Source organism: Papaver somniferum, unplaced genomic scaffold, assembly GCF_003573695.1.
Source record: "Papaver somniferum cultivar HN1 unplaced genomic scaffold, ASM357369v1 unplaced-scaffold_19, whole genome shotgun sequence".
In the NCBI taxonomy this organism is placed as follows: Eukaryota; Viridiplantae; Streptophyta; class Magnoliopsida; order Ranunculales; family Papaveraceae; genus Papaver; species Papaver somniferum.
In genome coordinates this window covers 5,509,305-5,530,597 of record NW_020628818.1, presented here as the reverse complement: position 1 = coordinate 5,530,597, position 21,293 = coordinate 5,509,305, and the positions used below count along the sequence as shown (strand labels likewise).

Below are 21,293 nucleotides of genomic sequence, written 5' to 3'. Positions count from 1 at the left end.
CAACTAAATCTTGAGAATGCAAGGAAGTAGTTGACAAGAGCAAAGACTCAGCATTTCAAGGAAGGAGATGCAAATACAAAGTATTTTCACACATTAGCAAATGAAAGAAGAAGGAAATACAAAAATTAGGGATCAAGGGAGAAGATAACTTTTTTAAGAAGACATAAGAGAAGACATTTCAAATACTTTTTTAACCTGTTTAAGGCAAGCACAAATTCATGCCACAAATGATCGAAGAATTTTTCACAAAGATCTCAACAGAAAACAATAAGTGGGTTGAAAGACAAATAAAAGAATATGAGATATGATGGTGATTAAAAATTTCAAAAACAACAAGTCACTAGGACTTGATGGCTACAATATGGAATTCTACAAAAAAAAAACATGGGAAATTATTAAAAACAATTTCATGGTTGTAATCAGAGAATTTGAATATCAGAGAAAGATAGATTGGAAGACGAACTGCTCTTTTGTAGTTTAATTCCAAAGAAATATCAAGTAGGATCTCCTCAAGACGTTAGACCAATAAGTCTGGTCAGCAGTGTTTATAAAGGGATTTCAAAGGTGCTTACACAAAGGTTCAAAACTGTGCTACCAAAATTGATCTCTAAAATCCAAAAGGGCTTTTATCTCAAACAAGCAAATATTGGACAACATCCTAATTGCAGGGATTGGTGGATACAAGATTCAAAAATAAAGAACCTGGAATTCTTAGTAAGCTTGACATTCAAAAGGCATAATGTCAGCTGGCACACAATAAATAATGTGTTGTGAAATTCATGGTTTTGTATTAAACGGTTCAGCTGGATTGAGTGGTGTATTTATTCGTCCCAACACTCATTGTTTGTAAATGGAGTGTCTACCTCAAGATTCAAGCCATAAAAGGGTTTAAGATATGGAGATCCACTCTCTCCCTTCTTATTAATTCATTCTGAAATCCCTAAACCTGACTCAATATGAAATCCCTAAAATGCTATCATTGTTTGTTGATTTAGGAAACCACCAATCTTGGATGATGAGTTAGCATATGAATTGGGATGCACTATTGCTTGTGGTTTTAGTGCCAAGACTTGGTATAAATGATTGGTGGAGGAATTTCCAACCTGTCCCAACCAGATTCCAGTCTCTTGCATATGGATCAAGTTTGTGCCACCTGAAGTTCAGTTTCTCATGTGGTAGCTGCGCTGAATGCAATCCCAACAATTGATAACTTAATGAGAAGGGGATTTCAGAATCATATGTGCCCATTATGTCTTATGCAACCAGAAATTGTCAATCACTTACTACTGCAGTATTTGGTATTACTCCATAGGAGGCTTTAATGCCAGGTGGGTACAAGGCGAAACTATAATTTCTCAGCTATAAGGTTGAAAGTTTGGAATGTGAAGAAACATGGGGTGAAAGATTCGGTCTTTGATAATATTTACAACTTTCTGAGCCATTTAGGATGAAAGAGCCATTTAGGACGAAAGAAACAACAGATTGATGGCCCATAAAAGACCAAGAGCAAATTCTGAAGGTGATAAATGAAGTTGAACATTTGGTTTAGATGGGGGAGAATCAACAATGTTTTCGATTCAATTCTGTTAGAGATTTAGTTGCGCACTAAGAAGTTATAATCTTTTTTTTCTTTTTTGAAGCATAAGAAAAATATATTGACCCAACTATGCATGATAAGATTAAGTCTATCTCTCTTTGCATTGATATGTCTGATAGAATAAGATGGAAATATAATGCCTCTGGAGAATGCACTACCAAATATGCTTATCATTTTATGCCGAATAATAATCCTAATAGTTCAGATAAGCTTTTCTGGAAATCTCTTTGGAGGATAGACTGCATACCTAGGATTAAGTTATTCAGTTGGAAATTAGTTTCTAAGGTTTTGCCTCTAGGAAAAAGATTAGCTAAATATAATAAACATGCTTATTTTTGTTGTAGCTTGTGCTATGATTGCCAGTTGGAAGATGAAAACCACTTATTTTTTAACTTCAGATGCACCAGAATAATCTGCCAAGCTATCTACCCCGTTACTTTAACTAGTATGAATTATTGTGTTGATATTAATGCTTGGTTTGAATTCTGTTTAATTGATAATGTTCTGAAAAAAGAAATTTCAAAAATTTCTTTTATCCTTGGTCTTTATGGAATTATAAAAATGATGTTGTGTTTAACCATGTTAGTCCTAACCATATGTTTCTGATTTCTAAAATTCAAAAAGATTACATGAGCATTCCCAGTAGTAAACCAATCCAGGTCACTAAAGCCTTATGTGAACCCAAGAATATAGAAATTCCAGATAATATGATTTGGTTTATCAGTTTTGATGCTTCTTATAAAGATACTAATCATACAATGGGTTTTGCCATCAATATTAAAAACATTACAGGCGATATTGTGACTTCATAGCAGGTTCTGGATGGGCAGTCAGCCCCTTAGATGCTGAAGCCAAAGCACTTCTGCAAGCTCTTAGTTGGCTAGATGAAATGAAGCTGGAGTCCTGTTGAATTTTCAATGATTGTAGAAATCCTATCTCTGCTATATATGAATACAACGACTTCCAACCTCACCGGAGAGAGCAAAACAATGTCAAGAAGTGCATTTCTATGTTTAATTATGTTAATAGTTTTAGTAGTATGTGTTTTAAGTATCTACCCTAGATAAGTTAGCTAAAGAAGCAAGATCTTCATGTATCTCATGTTTTGCAACTGAATCACTAGTTTGTGAGGCAAGAGATCTTTTTTTTTTTGAAAAAATCAATAGGAATTTGTTTCCTATTTTAAATACTGTAATCTTGGATTCTTCTTAATATATATTTTCCCTTATCATAAAAAAAAGCATAATTTTTTTTTTATAATTAATTGTAGATAAGTGTAATCTCTGAAATAAAATGGAGGTTTTGGCCTAATTACAACTTCTCTTTTAAATTATTTCAGCATTTCCACTCAAGAAAAAGGAAAAATAAGAGTGTGAAGGTTTAATGTGCATCCCAAAAAAAAAACTGGCTAAATGACTACAGGACCAAAAAGGTTATTAAGAGATGAAACTACCAATTTACCCTTTATCAAATACTAATACTACCAATTTATTTATTTATTTTTGATCATAAAAGAAAATTCATTACTCAAAGGAAACAGTTACATAGAGTTGTCCAACTCAAGAATTGAGTGGATACATCTTGGTGGGTTATTATCAGACCACACTTGGTTACATTCATATCTTTTGGAATATTTGGCTAGTCCATCAGCCGTTTCATTACCAGTCCTAGGATCGAAAGTACATTTGATATTACTACTAGATTCTATTATCCTACTAATATTTGAAAGAAGATTATGATCCTGCCAAGAGGATTTGCCAAAATTTGAAGTCATAGCTTCAATAACAGTCTTACAATCTCCTTCAATGATGATATTCCTCCAACTTCTACTTCTGACCCATTCTACAGCTTCTAGCAGAGCTAAATCTTCTCCCTGCTCTGCATCTCTAGCTTTTGTAGCTTTCACCATTGCCTCCACGAATCCCCCTGCACAGTCTCTTAAGATTAGTCCAATACCACATGTGTTTGTATCATTATCAAAAGCATCATAAAAATTTAATTTTCACCATTTTTCAGGTGGTTTCTTCCATTTTTCCTTAGTTTTTCTGGTGTTATTTTTGCTTATAGAGTTAGTCTCACTACCTTAAATGTTATCTTTCATGCAGAATTGCCTAATGCTTATTATGATACTATTAGGGTGTGTGACTTTTTATTCAAAGACTGTAATGCATCTGGATTTCCAAATTTGCCACATTATGACTGTAGCTAAAAGGATACTTTTCTCATTTTTGAAGGGAATGATGCCCTGAGCTTGGTTCCAGGATTTTATCCAATCTTGCAGAGAGTTGAAGTGTTGTTGGGAGTGCATTGCTTTTGGAAGTAGAGTAAACCAAATGCCTTTTGCAATATCACATTGCAGAAGAATGTGCATGTCTGTCTCTGGGTGTTGTTTGCAGAAAAGGAAGCTATAGTCTTCCATTTGAATGTGTCTTCCCAATCTAGTTCTTGTTTGCAGAATATCTTTTAAACATATCCATAGGAATAAGTTAAGCTTGTAAGGAAGCTTTAAGTGCCAGATTTTCAGCCAAAATTTTTGTTCTTCTTTGTTGATGCAGTCTCCATTTGTTTCTTGAATTAGAGATTTATAGGTGGACTGAACCATGAAAGTTCCATTTCTTGTTAGACTCCAGTTGAGAGTGTCTTTGCCATTTCCTGAGATTCTAATTTCTTCAATTTTCTTCTTCTCTGTGCTGTTGAAAACTTGATCTTATTTTTGCTGATTCCATCGTAGAGTCTCTTGCTGAATTAAACTCTGAACTATATCATTATTGGCAGAGAATTGTGTTGCATTTGAGAGCTTTGAGTGATGTATATCTGCAATCCAATTGTGTCTCCATATTTTAACTCTAGAACCATCACCCACACTCCAAATGTAATACTTCTTTACAATCTGTAGTCCTCTATATATACTTTTCCATATCGAAGAACCATGAGGAGTAATATTATCACTTAAAGGATCTTTGTTGTAGAATTACTTGACACTCAAAATTCTGGCACAAAGAGAATTTTGGTCTGTAATCATTTCCATGCCAATTTTGCTAGAAGAGCATCATTGAATTTTGTAGTATTTTTAAAGCCCATTCCACCTATTCTTTTGGGTTTACAAACTGCGCCCAAGAAATTGGATTCATTCCTTCTTTATTTTGTTTCCTCCACCAGTATTTTCTTTGAACTCTATCAATTGAGTCAGTGACATACTTTGGCATTTTGAAGCACCCCATTTTGAACTCATTAAATCCTAATAACAAAACTAAAAACTAAAAACTAAAATCAAAATCATATAACTAAAAACTTAAATCAAAATCAACTTCAAATTCATTCCCATCTCCATCTCCACTTTTAACCGATTCTTCTTCTCTTCTTCTCCCATAAAATGACACGAATCAAGTACTTTTCTAGCAAACCCGATCCCCTAAATTAGGTTATCGCAATATGCAATCACTTAAAATTCGATTTTTTTTAAATCAAATTTTTTTGGGTTTACCAGAATCGGTTTACGGTAGTGTACTTGTGAATCGATTGCATATAAAAACGGTTTACGTTCATGCCCACAAAGACCGATTATCTTGGATGTGTTTTATGTTTTGAGAAAATTGAACCATAATCGGCTTACGTTAGTGCCCACATAGCCCAATTCTGGTATGGAAGAGATAACCGTTTTTTCTCTATGTTTTTTTGTTAGAATCGGATTATATGTATGTCCATATAACTTGATTGTACAACCTTTGATTCCTTAACCGCTATGCCCATAATCAGATTATTTAAGAATCCACATAAACCGATTGTTATTGATGTTCTCCAAAATCGTTAGATATGATACACCTACATAAACCGATTTTTGGGTTGATGTGATGAACATCAAGCACAATCGGTTTATGCTAATGCACACATCAATCGATTCATTAACCATGTTTGAATTTTTTTGCACAAATCTTGAATTTTTTATCTTTATATTATAGAGCATGAAAATATTGAACGCAAAAAGAATGAGATCATTTCGACATCGGACGAAGAAGTTGTGAGCAAAACAGTTTCATGAAATGCCCAAATTTACAATCGGTTTATGTGGTCATTAACATAAACCGATTATGGCGGAAAAAACTCACAGAAAAACTTTTAAATTTTACAATCGGTTTATGTACTAAGCCTTATAAACCGATTCTTAGAATTGGTTTAACAGGGCATGAACATAGACCAATTCTGATTTGATTTTATTCAAAAATATATTTTCTCTTCCATGTTTTGATGATGAATCAAGATTAATTTATTGCTAGTTTAATTTGACTAAACATCAATTAATCACCCGATTAGCACCAATTAATCAGGGATAAAATAGTCATTATGTAAAATAGATGGATAAGGGGTTACTATTTTTACTTTTAATAATCATTTTTGTCATGTAGTTATAGGCTCCGATTTAGCCCGGCAAAAAAAGGAATGCGTGAAGGTTTCAGGTGCATCGAATATAGAAGTCTCGGGAGTCTCGGAAATCAGAAACCGACTGAACATACGAAGAAAAGAAGGTAAAAAGTTCAAAGTAAAAGTAGCCCAAGTTTCTAGAGAGTTCGGATTAATTGGATTTCCTTATTCGAGTTGGGCTAACTTTTCATCCATCTCATATAAATATTTATGAAATCCATCTACCCTTTCACAAATTCATAGGTTCCAAAGAAAAAGGGCGACGCCGCGCGGATTCTAGGGTTTGAGTTCAACACACTTTGCAGTTTGAATCATGTCGACACCAAGCAGGATGATATCATTAAAGAGTTCAGAAGGCGAGATTTTTGAAGTCGAGGATATCATCGCTCATCATTCACTGACCATTAAGCACATGATCGAAGAAGATTGCGCTGATAATCCAATCCCTTTGGTTAATGTAAATAGCAAAATCTTGAAGATGGTTATCGAGTACGGCAAGAAGCACCGCGAGAGTGGTGGTGAAATTACTGAGGTCAATGAGGAAACGCAGAAGTGGGACAAGGAGTTGGTGAATGTTGATCAAGAAACACTTTTCCATCTACTCATGGCTGCAAATTATCTCAACATTAAGAACTTGTTGGACTTGACATGCGAGACAGTTGCGAGCATGATTAGGGGTAAAACACAACAGGAGATTCGAGACACGTTTGGGATTAAGAACGATTTCACCCCCGAGGAAGAAGAAGAGGTTCGTAAGGAAAATCAATGGGCTTTCAATTAAGTGAATTCATCGGCGGATCTACATCTTTACTTTGTTTTCCTTTTGAGTAGAGTAGTTTACATCAGTGCTGCTGTTCACTGATTATAGACATAGTAGTAGTTGTTACTACATCAGTGTTTAACCTAACTTTGGATTTTAAGAGTTAGTTTTAGTTTGATGGAAGCAATATCTTAATTTCTTGTGTGAATTTATGATTAATTTATGATAATTTGATGAATTGGGATGTGATGGAAGCTTATTCTGTAAGCTAACTCGTTTGACCTGTTTGGAAGAATGCTCTGAGATGGATGCTTAGTTTCAGAACCCTGAGCTATTTTTTTCTTTCTGCCCTAAAAACCTTTGAAAACATCTGACCTGATGCCATATTGCTCCCCTCCCCTTAAAACTGATAATAGAGCCTCTGGAAAAACATCCTCAGCAAAATCACACCAGGGTGTGATTCTGCAAAAGTAGAATATGATCAAATACAATGTAGGGAAACCTGTACAGTTTGTTTATGAGATCAGTTTCCTTTGAGAAACACAGCAGTTTCTTCTCTATAACACATCTCCTCTGGTAATATACAAGTGACTGCAATTTTATTCCACAAATAACTTAATGATAAAGGAAATTGTAACCAGTAAAACAACACTTATAAATATGCAAGAATTGCCTTACAAAAAACTGAAAAGATTGTACATAATTGACAGAAGCGACAGAAATGATGAGAATGCCTTGTGCTGCATATGAAACTGTGGAATAGCAAGGGACCGATTTGCTTGTAATGAATGGCTTTATTTGCTTTCATTTATATACATGAATTGGGTAATGATGTCACGTTCCTTAGGTGTGTTTCATCTTATGAGATGTATGTTTTGGTCTTTCAAGAGGAAATTATGCAAACCTATGTGTCTAGATAGATTTGGGGCTGTGGAGCTGGATCTATTCACAGAAATTCTAGATATACTGACTCCAAAATAAGAGAAACGAATAAGACAAGTAATTGGATTTTATACCTTGTTCAAAGCCGATTTTGTGAGACAGATTGTTGATTCCATGATCAAATTTGTAACATTAGCTAAGTGCTTACTGGGGAGACATGGATTGAACTGTGCCCGGGAATCTTTTCAAACCCATGGAGTTTCATCGTCTCTCTTACCACACTAACATCATCCCATCTTCCATCTTGAGCCATCATGTTGTGCAGGAACACAAAATTTCCTGGATTTTCTGGTTCCATTTTCATCACGATCTTGGCCACCTCATGTCCGAGCTTAAAATCATGATGAAGAGCAGAAGCAGCCATTAGAGATCCCCAAACAGGTGCAGTAGGCTTTACAGGCATGGTGACAATGAACTCCAAGGCCTCCTTTAGCTTTCCAGCTCGACCTAGCACATCCACCATGGCGGCATAGTGATGCATGTCAGGCGTGATCCCATAGTCCTGTGTCATGCATTTAAAACAATCTAGGGCTTCCTCTACAAGACCTGCATGAGTGCATGCAATAAGCACACCCATGAAGGTTAAAGGGTTTGGAGTGACACCTTCCTGCAGTCTCATCTCATCAAAAAGTCTAAAGCAATCTTTATTACGGCCATGTCTGGCATAGGCTGTTAGCATAGCAGTCCACACAGCTACATTCTTCTCCTCAACTCTTTTGAATTGTTTGGCTGCACATTCTATGGATCCAAGTTCACCATACATATGAAGTAGTGAAGTGGCAACGAACACATTAGACCGATCGAATCCACGCTTGAGTGCAAAGCAATGCATCTCCTTCCCATGTCGAAGCAATGTGAGAGAAGGCATTACCGTGGCAACCGTAGAAGAATCTAAGCTTAATACATCTCCACTGTTACATAGTTGTTGCCGCATCAGCATGCAACGGAATGTTGCTAATGCTAGATAGTGCATATCATTTCGTACGTAACCAGATATCATGGTGGTCCAACTGATGGGATCTCAAATATCTGTTGGAATTCCTTGAAAGACTTTCTCGGCATAAGACAAACATGAGGATTCCAAATACATATGGATTAGGGCATTTTCTACAACACGGCAATCATTTTCCATCTCTAACAACGTCTGTGGTGCAGTTTGCTGGTGGCCTCCAACGGCTCGTTGTCTTATGATGTGAGCATGGACTGAACGACCACTACGAAGAGCAGTGGCGCCAAGATGCGCATGGGATTGAAGTAAAATAGACATAGTAACAGAGTCAGGAACTTCAGACATGCTTGAGAAATAAGATAGAGATAAGCGTGGTAGTCCATTTCGCACACATCCCCCCATAATGGTATTCCAAGTTACAGTGCTTCTTTGGGGCATTTCATTAAACAACACCACAGCATCTTCAAGGTGAGCACAACCACAATACATCGAAATGAGAGCATTAGCAACATAGACATCAACTTGGAAGCCGAGACGAAGGACAAGGTTGTGGACCTGTTGCCCATGTCTCAACGTAGCAGTAGTTCTACAAGCTGCCTTGAGAGCAATCGGGAAGGTGAAATGGTCGAGTTGATGAATATCTTTGCGGTGCATTTGACTTAAGGTTTGCAGAGCTTCCCGGAAAGCTCCACGAGATACTTGACTCCTCATTAACCCATTCATTATTGCTACTCTGAAGAATTTTTACTACCATTACTATCACTAAGAAAATGTTCTAAAAAAACAAGAAAGTTTATGGTTCTACTCCAAAAACGCCTTCTCTGACAATAAAATATTCACATGAAGATTCAGGTAAATGTGGTGCAAAAATTACCTGCAATCTTCTCCTTGTTCTAAACCCACCGTCAGAACCATCCGGTTCGTCGTTCCTCGATAAAAACAACCTTGAATTCACAAAATTAGACCAAGCTAAACCTAATGCAGGACAAACCCTTCTCCCAGAAGTATTGAAAACCCCTAAATTCCCAACTCTCACACCATTCATCCCCCCAGCATCAAAAAAATCAACAACTTGGTTAGTAACAACAACAGCTAAACCATACTTCTTTGCTTTCAACCACAACACCCCAGAAATCTTAAAAAACAAACCAGACCTTCTCTTTAAGTCTCCGGGAGTATTTTCAAACTCAGAACGAAATAGATTAGCAATAGAATCAATCACAATAAGTTTCACAGGTGGGTTTTGAGAAGGTGGGTTTGTAATTAAACTATCAATTCTATCTAATAAACCAAGTAATTCTTCAGCAGATTGAACCCCACGAACAAAGATTTTATCACAAGGGTTTTGATAATGGGGATAAGAAGAACGAAAAGAATGAGAGAGTTGTTGGAGACGACGAAATGGGAAAGGGAACTCTGAGTGGATGTAAATAGATGATGAGTTTAGGCCACCATTAGAGACGGGTAGTTGAGATGCGAGAAGAAGCTGTAGACATAATTGGGTTTTTCCACAACCACTTTCTGAAACGATTTCTGTAATGGAGTTACAAGGGATTCCACCAGAGAGGACGCGATCAAGGATTGGACAACCTAGACTGCACTTTTGGGTACGATGATTGAGAAGATTTTCTGGGTTCATCTCAGAGAGGTTTGATTGAAGGCGGCAGGATTTTCATCCTGTTTGCAGTTCTGTTTATTCGCATGTCTGAAGAACACAGACGGTAGGGTATCCGAGCGGGCAATATATGACCTGGCGAACAAGTGATATCCGCCAGCGGCAAACATTCGACCGCTCAGTTATCTGTTGACCGCTATAATAGAACGGCTAAAAAACGGCTACTCTCTTTTACACCTCTGTATATGCCTTTCCTATCTCAATCTCAATTCATATCTTCTCAACTCTATTACCACACTGCTATGAAAGTTTTGGCTTACACCTTCTCTATACTTTTAAGTGTTTTCACACATTTTTCCAAATCCCAAACAAAGTTATTTTAATTTTTTGTAATATGGATTGTGGTTCCCATCCTTCACAAGGCAGTCACAAATTTCGGAGATCAAAATTCAATATAGATGAAGATGAATGTATTTGCAAGAATTATGTTCATTTTACACAAGAAAGTATCAAAAATTACCAACAACAAGATGGCACCCTCTGGGAAAACATATTTCAAAAATTTCAAGAAAAAACAATGAACCTCAACCATCGTGATCCAGCATGGTTATTAAGACGTTTCCGTACGATCAACAAAGAAGTAGCATTATATATTGTTGCGATCATGCAAGCCAAACGAAACAGAAAAAATGGTGAAACTGATGTTGATTTGGTAAGAACAATCACAAATTTTATTCAACTTTTGAAATTTGCAATTTTAATTTGTTACGATCTTAAATAACTTTGTTTTTGTAAATTATAGGAACGAAAGTGTAGAGAGGATTGGCACCACAAATATGAAAAACCATTCACATTCGTTACGATATCTTAAAGGAATTGAAAAATATAATTCATTGTTGTTAGAAGGTGTCCAGCATATGCCAGAAAGATCTGCATACCCTCATTTTACAAAAAATTCATCATGCCCTTCTTCTACAGAAAATTCCCCATACTCTACTTTTACACCAAATTCTCAGTCATTTCAAGTCGGTTCACCATCATATCCGTATGTGAATGCTGCTAATACCAAAAAAATTGAAGGTGCGGGAAAAATAGAAGAAAAACGACGGATAAAATTATCCTCAGAAGGATCCCAGTCTGATTTTAACATGGTTGAATCCATGAAAAACAATGCTTACAACAAAAACAAAGATCAGTTGACCGAAATATCCTGAATACGTCGCTTACAAAAAATCATCTTTCTCAAAAGGAATTTTCCGACGTTTGGGCCAAACATAACATTATAAATGCAAACACTGAAAAGATGAATCCACAACAACGTTATCTATGGGAAATTGAGTATAACAAGTTAAAGAAACAATTGGAAGATGAGCATCAAAATCAATAATTTGTTAACAATAGCGATCAAGTTGATAAAGATGGTGAAGATGATAAAGTTCGATAAATGTAATAGTTAGTCCGGAGGATTTAAGATAGTAAGTTTAATTTTAATGTAACAATTTCAGTACGAACTTAAAATTAATATTTAGTGACTTTGATTTAAATGTAATAATCAATTTCAGTATGTGATAGTTAGTTATTTAACTATAACGTAATTGTTTGTTTCAAATTAAGTGATAATTTATTATTTACTTTAAATTCATAATACATTATGAAAATGCCCGGGGTACAAAAATACACCACTAACTTTTTCTTAGGCAATCTTTATGGACAAACCCAATACAACTCCGAGAGAAAAAAACTCAATCAAAGAAAATGCCTAGAGTTATATATCTGTCTCTCTTGCTGTTAGAACGTTTACAGAATTGAATTCGTGAACCTAACTACAAAGAGAGTTCTTGGACGGTACCAAAGACCAATGTCCACGGATCAATAAAGTCTTATCCAACTAACAAGGTTGGACCTAGCTACTGTGATTGATCAACGCACAACCTATGATATTTCAATTAAAGATAAACAATATAATGCGGAAAAAGAAATAACACAAACACCGGAAATTTTTTTAACGAGGAAACCGCAAATGCAGAATAACCCCGGGACCTAGTCCAGATTGCACACCAAACTGTATTAAGCCGCTACAGACACTAGCCTACTACCAATTAACTTCGGTCTGGAATGTAGTTGAGCCTGAACTCAGTCTCCCACTGATTCAGGTAGAGTCGTGCTCCTTACACCTCTTGAATCCCAGTAGAACTCTACGCAATTGATTCCCTTATACGGTCTACGCTACGTGTACAAATAATGTAATACGGCTTCAGACATATAACAATTTTCTCAATTTGTAAGACTGATAACACTGTCTTGTATTCCGAATATAGTAGTTCTATATTTCTCTAAATCGATTCGAAACATTCCTGAATAACATCAATAACACATATCACTGTTCTAGGCTATTTTCGAATGATAAATGTGAATCATGATTTGGTTGCGAATAATAAATTGTTCTCCACCGAATTTGATCAAGTATAAACAAATGCTCATTAAGCTTAGTCATTATATTTCGAGAAATTCGTAAACTAAATAATTAGTTCTCGACTCGAAATTCTTGTATATGCAAGATAATATAATTAGTTATGAGACAGTCGTCTCAAAGATAGAAAAGTGAATATAACTTGAGAAATAGGTGGTTCAGCCTTCACTTACCTTTTTTTGATGAAGTTCTCCAAAATCTTTGGTTGATCTTCGCCTTCAAACGGTAAAACGCAAATGATGACTGGTTCTTTTCTCAACTCTACCATCCTAGACCGGGACTTAACTAATTGTAGACTAGAAATCAAGATATTGTTTTGATAACTGAATTTGACAACAAGATTGATATAGCAACACTTGTGAGTTCGACCGAGCAATGCTCTAACAATATCCCCCTTTGTCAATTTTAGTGACAAAACTATTTAACACATATGGATAACAAAATAAAATTTTGAAAAAACTCCTCGATCCACCATGTCTTCTTGATTTCCTTGGTTTCTCCAACTCTCCTTGAACTCTTTTTTATTTCAAGTTGCAATGATTCTGAACGTGTTAAACTCAACATCGTTGTTGTTGAAGAACAAAATTCATAGCGATAACAACTTTTTGAAAGCAAATATTCTCAATCGTTGTTATACATAAACATAGTATTATTATCTTCTTTTCAAAGTTCAATTGTATCTCAACTCTGAAGTAATACTATGGTGATATGTTTCTCCCCCTTAATCAATACTTACATCTTTTGTTTAATAGGTAAACCTATTACTTAAATGATTCACTTCCCTTTACATAATGATCCGTAAACATTATGTATGTAGTATGAAACTACTAAATAATCCACCCCATTTTTTTCAATAAAATTAACAAAGGTACGAAAATCACGGGATCGCAATAAATACAACCAAAAGATATCTCAAGTTTTAAAGAAGATGGGGATACTACATAATAAAATGAAACTCCTCATATAAACTTATTTAGATGATATCACATAGTAATAATACTTAGCGCTCATTCTAGGAGATTAAAAAAAATAAACAAGCATCCCCTTTATAATTCCTCAGCCACACTCCCCATAAAGATATAACAATTAAGTACAAGTTCATTTAAGAACTCTCCCACATAAAATGTCATTCTCGAAAGAACAACATGAGTGAAATTACTTTTGTGAAAAAGGACGGAGTAAGATGACAACAATTCCTTACCTGGGACTCAAGTTATCAAGTGGAGCTTTGGTGGAAATGTATCGAGATGATTTATGTGAAACTCGTACTTGTTTTCCTTTTTGACAAGCTCCACAAACACCATCAACCTTGGCATTGTTTTGGGTACACCTCTGAAAAGTTCTTTGTTAATGATCTTGTCAAGGAGGCAAAAATTGATGTGACCAAAACGTTCATGCCAAAGGTGTGTAGATTCCGCATTTGTCAGATTACAACAAAAATTAGACTGGATATCTAACAGATAACAATTATTCTTGCCACGTGCCCCGAAAAATTACTTTTTAGGATGTATCTTCAATGTCTCATCCTTCAGCACTAAAGATAACCTTATGGCCTTTGTCGCAAATTTGACAAACAGAAAGAAGATTTGCAGTCATACCTTTGACATAAACAACATCATCGATTTCAGGCACACCAGGTAGCTTGATCGTCCCCTTTTTGCTAATGTAGCACAACTCCCGTCTCCGAACGTCACAAGACCTCCATCAAAGTTTCTCGGGTTCGCGAACCACAAAAGATCTCCTGTCATATGCCGCCTACACCCACTGTTAAGAAACCATTGAAAAGGTGAGGATGACTTTAAAGCGAAAGCTCCCATACTAACATCATTGTTACCAGGGAAAGAATTTGTTAGTTTTTAAGAACTCATAAGGTTAGAGAAAAAATTTCTAGCTTTCTTATTAAGATTACTAGCAACCTTTAATTTCTTCCTAAAGAATTTACAAGTATGTTGGTAATGATCGAGAGCACTACAAAATATACATGAGCCTTCATTTTTTGTGGCAACACCAAGAGATTCTTTCAAACCACTCTGAGTCGGAATTGTTTTATTGAATCCTAATCTATTTTATCTCCATACTGGCGACAATTCATGACACATGAAGTAAGAGAATTTCTCGAATCCATAGATATATTGGAATATTTTTCAACAGAATTCAAAATCCCAAGAGTTTTGTTGATAGCGGATATCGAACGTCCAACACCTACAACATCATCTTTATTAATTTTAATTTGTTCATCCAATTTATCCCGTAGAGTCTTTTCCCTTTCAGATCCTTCTCGAAGATCGAAATCTTTGATGTATATCTCGCAGCGAAGTCCATCGATAATTCTTTTTAATCTGTGTTTCTCATGATAGAGCTTATGTATCATCTTCTTTTGAACAATACCGAAATCAACATCGCTGGTTTTTAGAACACACTCGGGATTTGGTATAAATTTTGCTGGTGATACGTTTTTTGAGATTTCGTCTCTGTCCATATAATTAGACTGCTTCGAACACAGACTTATTAGGTCTTAACAAGTTTGCCTGCTCTAATACCAACTGAAAACGTCGGAGGTACTAAAATACACCACCAACTTTTTCTTAGGCAATATGCATGGACAAACTCAACATAACTCTGAGAGTAAAAAATCAATCAAGGAAAGTCTCTCTTGTTGTTAGAACGTTTAAGAATTGAATCCATGAACCTAACTACAAAGAGAGTTATTGGACGGTACCAAAGACCAATTTCCAAGGATCAATAAAGTCTTATCCAACTAATAAGGTTGGACCTAGCTACTATGATTGATCAATACACAACCTTTGATATTTCAGTTATAAAGATAAACAATATAGTGCGGAAAAAGAAATAACACAGACACCAGAATTGTTTTTAACGAGGAAACCGCAAATGAAGAAAAACCCCGGGACCTAGTCCAGATTGAACACTAAACTGTATTAAGACGCTACAGACACTAGACTACTACCAATTAACTTCCGTCTGGAACGTAGTTTATCCCGAACTCAGTCTCCCACTGATTCAGGTAGAGTCGCGCTCCTTACGCCTCTTGAATCCCAACAGGATTCTACGCAATTGATTCCCTTAGACGGTATCACACCAACTAAGAGTTGCTTCAACTCAATTGAAGACTTTAAACCAAATTTGCCTCCCATAGATTAAGCCTATGATTGATTTCCTAATTTATGATCTAAATAGATGATCAAATCAAATGATAGATCCATGTAATGGAAAATGATAACAACTTAGACAAAAATCTGGCTATCCTAAAAATCGGGACTTATGCAACCCGAAGTGCATCCTAGATTATTATTCACCTCACAAGTATAAAACTTGCGGAATCAACAAAGTATGAAACAAAGAGACTTTGTTGATTACTATCTATCTTGATTAATGGAGCAAGGCTCTATAAACAATCAAGACCAGGATACTCAAGTTATCAAGATAAAAGATAACTGGACCTTGCTTCACGAATCTCAATGAAGTCTTTGTACTCTCTAAACCCTAAAACGGTTTACGGAGAGAATGACTCTGGATATAACTAGGACACACCAAAAAGTAGTGTCAGGATTCAAAGATGCCAGTTTCCAAGAGTTCCTCTTATATAGACTTTAAAGCCTAGGTTTCTTTAGGTTTAAGCTAAGATATCTTTGGAACCAAGCAATCAATATTCACCGTTAGATGAAAGCTTTGAATCTTATTTACATATACAAGATATACATTATGGTTAGGTAAAACGTAACCGAACCGTGTATAAAGACTATGTTCAACATGGTTAGACGAAACTAGCCGATTTGAACTTAAAAGCTTAACACTCATTTTCATGTTCACTAAGACATTAATATTGAGTCACAATCATGTGATCAAATGAGTCTAGTGTTAAACAGAGAATTGATCAAATGCAAATTACTTCATAGAAATAATTTAATCGCAATTCAATCATAATCGACACAGTTTGTAAATGTACAAAGTACAATTACTTGAACCGTTCGTGAATTATTTGAGTCACAGTACGCGGACCGATTTGGAAACTTATATGCAATAATCGAGTTCCGGAGTCTACAAAACTTCTCAGTTCATAAACTGGTTTGCAAACTTATGAAATTACTGAGTTCCATACTCTATAAAACTTTCAGTTCACGTACCGGTTTGCAAACTTTGAACCAAATCAAAGTTCCGGAGTTTACAAAACTTTTTAGTTCACGTACCGGTTTGCAAATTCAATACTTTTGCCGGTTCCGGAGTTCACAGAACATTCAGCTTGCGCACTGGTTTGGGTACTAAAACTAGTTCTATAACATATAACTGTTTTGGCGCGCATACCGGTTTGATTATTATATCCCGGTTCCTTTACCACAGTTCCACAATGGTTTGTATACGAATATACATACCTATCCGGATCACGAAACAGACATATTTTCCCATGATACATACGAGTATGCATATTACACAAATCTGAAAGTCAATATATAGCTACTCCGCTACGTGTACAAATACATGTAATACGGCTTCAGACATATAACAGTTTTCTCAGTTTGTAAGACTAATAACACTATCTTGTATTCTGAATATAGTAGTTATATATTTCTCTAAATATATTCGAAATATTCCTGAATAACATCAATAACACATAGCACTGTTCCAGGCTAATTTCGAATGATAAACTTGAATCATGATTTGGTTCGAACAATAGATTGTTCTCCACCGAATTTGATCAAGTATGAACAAGTGTTCATTAAGCTTAGTCATTATATTTCGAGAAATTCATAAACTAAATAATTAGTTCTCGACTCGAAATTCTTATCTATGCAAGCTAGTATAATTAGTTATGCGACAATCGTCTCAGAGATAGAAAAATGAATATAACTTGAAAAATATATGGTTCAGACTTCACTTACCTTTTGTTGATGAAGTTCTCCAAAAACTTCGGTTGATCTTCGCCTTCAAACGGTAGAACGCAAATGATGACTGGTTCGTATCTCAACTCCACTATCCTAGACCGAGACTTAACTAATTGTAGACTAGAAATCAAGATATAGTTTTGGCAACTAAATTTGACAACAAGCTTGATATAGCAACACTTGTGAGTTCGACGGAGCATTGCTCTAACACATTATTTAAAACATAAATACAAATATCAATTAAAATAGTCAACAAATCCTATTGAACTTCCTGATCTTCGAAAACTCGGCCCAAAGATGTGCCTTTAAATAATCTCCCAATCTTCCAATACAAATTTCAGTTTTGAATGTAATTAGTCATACTCATGTAATCTCTCGCAACCTCGCATGTAGATTTCCCGAGGTTTGACTTTGAGGCCTCAAATATCGACCCGAATAACTAATCCAAGCACTATTACGCGGGGATTCCTGAATTAACATGTTATGTGAAATTATGCATGTGAGAACAAATTTATGCATTTCACGAGGAACAAAACCACGATATGCTTCTCAAACGATTATAATTTCTGAACAAAATTCCTATTGCTTGTTTAACATCCTTATTCAAATCCATATGTTCATGTTAAAATATATTTCACTGAACGACCCCTTTTTTCCATTAGAAAGAGGGGGCAGGGGAGTGTCGCTTAGAAAAATATTGACCATTTTGGATAGATTGTGTCACGAATAATACCCATGAATATAGTTATTTCTGTTGATTGTGATAGGGAAAGCCAAATTTAAAGGGGAAAGATGAATTTTGGTCTCAAAGTATTGACTTTGGCTGGAAGTACGAAAACTTAAAGTTGTACCTTTTCCCATCGAATAGATCCATCTTTCACTTATTCTTGTTTTCCCTGTGCTTTCCATCCAAATTACCCGTTGAACACCTGACTTCTTCTCTCTGGATAATGAACTAGGTCCCCAAAGAATATGATTGAAAACTTTTAAGTAATAAACTCTGATGATAACTTGTACATATCAACAATTTATTGACCAAAAATTGATTTGGTAGTACATAAAATAATGACTACCAGTCAATTTGAATACACCAAAGTCAACTTTCCCCATAGAACTTTTGGCTTTCCCTATAACAATAATCAAAAACTTATGTCAATTTTTGAATATGGAAGACAAGAAAAAAAAACAAACATGCCATATCCAACTATCATAAGTAGCTGCAACTTCCAGCATAATAGTTGGTATCAAATAATACCAATTATATTGATCCGCCCAAAAGGTAAAAACAGGATTGCCACACCCAATACATACAATCAGAACTAGGACATGCCTCGAAAATCTCTATCATCATTTTCTAGTGGTATTTATCTAATATCTGTCTGTGTTGGTTTTTGTGAAAACGTTGGACCAAATGATTAGTTATTGATTCGCAAAACAATAGCATATATTTTTATGCCATACGAATATACTAATCGGTGGAATCCACTAGACACTCGTAACCCGCAACCCTTCGAGCTGCGGTAACCTTTAATTTGCGTAGGAGTATGACTTCTAATATATTTTTTGCATCATATTGTACCCGACAAAGCTGATCAATAATCTTCATCACCAAGTGTCTGAAAATGCAGAATTGATTCTGGAAATTTCTATAAAAGTACACAAAATTAAGAACAATATAATTGTACATCATCAACTTCTAGTGGTAAAATTTCCACCCTCCAAACGTCATGTTCTTGTAAATAGTTTTTTTTTGTCTCTAAAGCTCTAGGTATCTGTCTTGAATATAATTGCATCATAACGGTTATCAGTTTGCATGCATTCAAATTATTTTAATTTGATCCTCGGATCATACTCGGTTAGAGAGCGAGGAACAATTAGTTTAGACTTGAAACTTTCCAAATCTTAGCTTAATATTCTGATATACTTATTAGAAATTCCGAGTCCTTCAGACCATACATATATATCACGACTAATATCAAAAATAGAAAAAACTAGACGTATGAATCAAAATTAGGGAAAATTGGATTTGGAACTTGCAAAAACTCGGAATCACTAAGGAATTGAAGATTGCTTCTGCGAACTAGCGAATTACGAGTACTCGATTGGAATTCGGCCTTGGAAAGAAATTTTAAGTAATCCAGTTGCAATAAATGAATATACATTCGTTGTTTTTTATTAACACAATTTTGATATTCATTTTCTTTTTTCCATCAAAAGATTCGATAGTTAATATGAGAAGAAAAAAAAGAGGCATTTATGTTAGAAGGTAGATAATTGTGAAATTTGTGTCAGTGGGGTGTAAAACGGTGTGAGTTGGTTGAGGGTGAAGTGGGGTATATATACGGTAGTGGGGCGTCATAGATGTTGTTCAATAACTATATAAAAAAGCCGTAAGTGGTACATGATCGACTGTGAAACTCCTTTTCCAATAGTTGACAAGCATATTCCCATCCATCTGTCTAGAAAAATTGGCAAATTTTCCAGTGCCCACAGGAATTGTCCTCACCTTTCCAAAGTTCGTGAAGTACTAGAGCCGATAATTATCACAAATTTGAATGTAACTAAATAGAGCATCGATAATCGAAACAGAGTAAATAAATCTCCAAATGTGATTATGAGCTTTCTCTAGTATTCCTGGTGTGCGATATATTCATTATCTCTTGTATTTCTTTTAAAAGTTTGATCGGTAAGTACATGTGTTTTTGGGTAAAAACGAGTCATTGCTTAAAGGGTAAAAATGATGTGATACCCCAATCCGGTAAGTAGTGTTTGCCGAATGAAATATAGATAATGGTTTGTCCGTTCCTAACATCGATGTCTGATGGGTAAACTTGATTAAGTTGTGAATAAAATTTCTCAGTTAAGCGTGCTCAGTCGAGAATAGTCACAGGACGGGTGACCTCTCGGGAAGTTGTTGTTGGATGACCGCAGCGGTGCCCATTGAAAATCCCACACTACTGGATAACCCAGTGAGTAAATAGGTACAATATCGGTGATAGTTGGGGTACAATTAAGGACGGGTTACTTGTGCTCGAGTGAGAGAGTATGCTAGCGGTTATGCCAGGTACTGCTCTCACGAGAAGCATGAAACATCTACATTATACCGAGTCCTTTTTAGAACAATTGGCTACAGAGTTGGCAAAATACTCTGCAGTTAAGCATGCTCGGGAATGAGTAATCCATCGATGGGGGATCTACTGGGAAGCTGTTGTAGGATGACTGCAACGATGCCCGTTGAAAACCCTATAACGGCAGTGGCTAAATGGGGACAATATCGACAGAGGGTCGAGTTACCACAGATGGTATCACACCCGATGACAGTTCACATGCCAAGGGTGAGAGATACGCTGGATATGACAGTTCAGGTACTGGTCTCATGAGGGGCATGGAAGGTCATAGATCTGGGCTTGCATATATATTATAGAGTCTTTGGTAGTATTGTAATACCCAGATTCGACGGGTGGGTTCGAAGTATGGAACATAGGTAATGGTTTGTCCTTTCTTAACACCGAGGCCCGATGGGTACACTTAATGGAGTTGTGAGAAAAATTTCTCAGTTAAACTTGCTTGGCCGGAAGTAGTCACAAGATGAGTGACCTCTCGGGAAGCTGTTGTGGATGACCGCAACGGTGCCTGTTTC

The 21,293-nt window shown here is 35.8% G+C and overlaps 3 protein-coding genes across 3 annotated transcripts; 1 reads left to right on the top strand and 2 right to left on the bottom strand.

Annotated features, from left to right (window-relative positions):
* Nucleotides 1-6,253: 6,253 nt before the first annotated feature.
* On the top strand, nucleotides 6,254-7,025 carry LOC113339011 (SKP1-like protein 1A). The gene has a single exon (XM_026584412.1). It carries the CDS (start codon nucleotides 6,330-6,332, stop codon nucleotides 6,795-6,797), a length of 468 nt encoding a protein of 155 aa, XP_026440197.1. The 5' UTR covers nucleotides 6,254-6,329; the 3' UTR covers nucleotides 6,798-7,025.
* Nucleotides 7,026-7,126: 101 nt separating this feature from the next.
* Nucleotides 7,127-8,718, bottom strand: LOC113338441 (pentatricopeptide repeat-containing protein At5g04780, mitochondrial-like). Its single transcript, XM_026583866.1, has 3 exons — nucleotides 7,936-8,718; nucleotides 7,285-7,367; nucleotides 7,127-7,238 (listed from the first exon to the last, which is right to left on the bottom strand). The coding sequence occupies exons 1-3, from the start codon at nucleotides 8,716-8,718 to the stop codon at nucleotides 7,127-7,129; spliced, it is 978 nt and encodes a 325-aa protein (XP_026439651.1).
* LOC113338887 (DNA repair protein XRCC3 homolog) lies at nucleotides 7,354-10,430 on the bottom strand. Its single transcript, XM_026584286.1, has 2 exons — nucleotides 9,542-10,430; nucleotides 7,354-9,400 (listed from the first exon to the last, which is right to left on the bottom strand). The coding sequence occupies exons 1-2, from the start codon at nucleotides 10,304-10,306 to the stop codon at nucleotides 9,254-9,256; spliced, it is 912 nt and encodes a 303-aa protein (XP_026440071.1). The 5' UTR covers nucleotides 10,307-10,430; the 3' UTR covers nucleotides 7,354-9,253.
* Nucleotides 10,431-21,293: the final 10,863 nt, after the last annotated feature.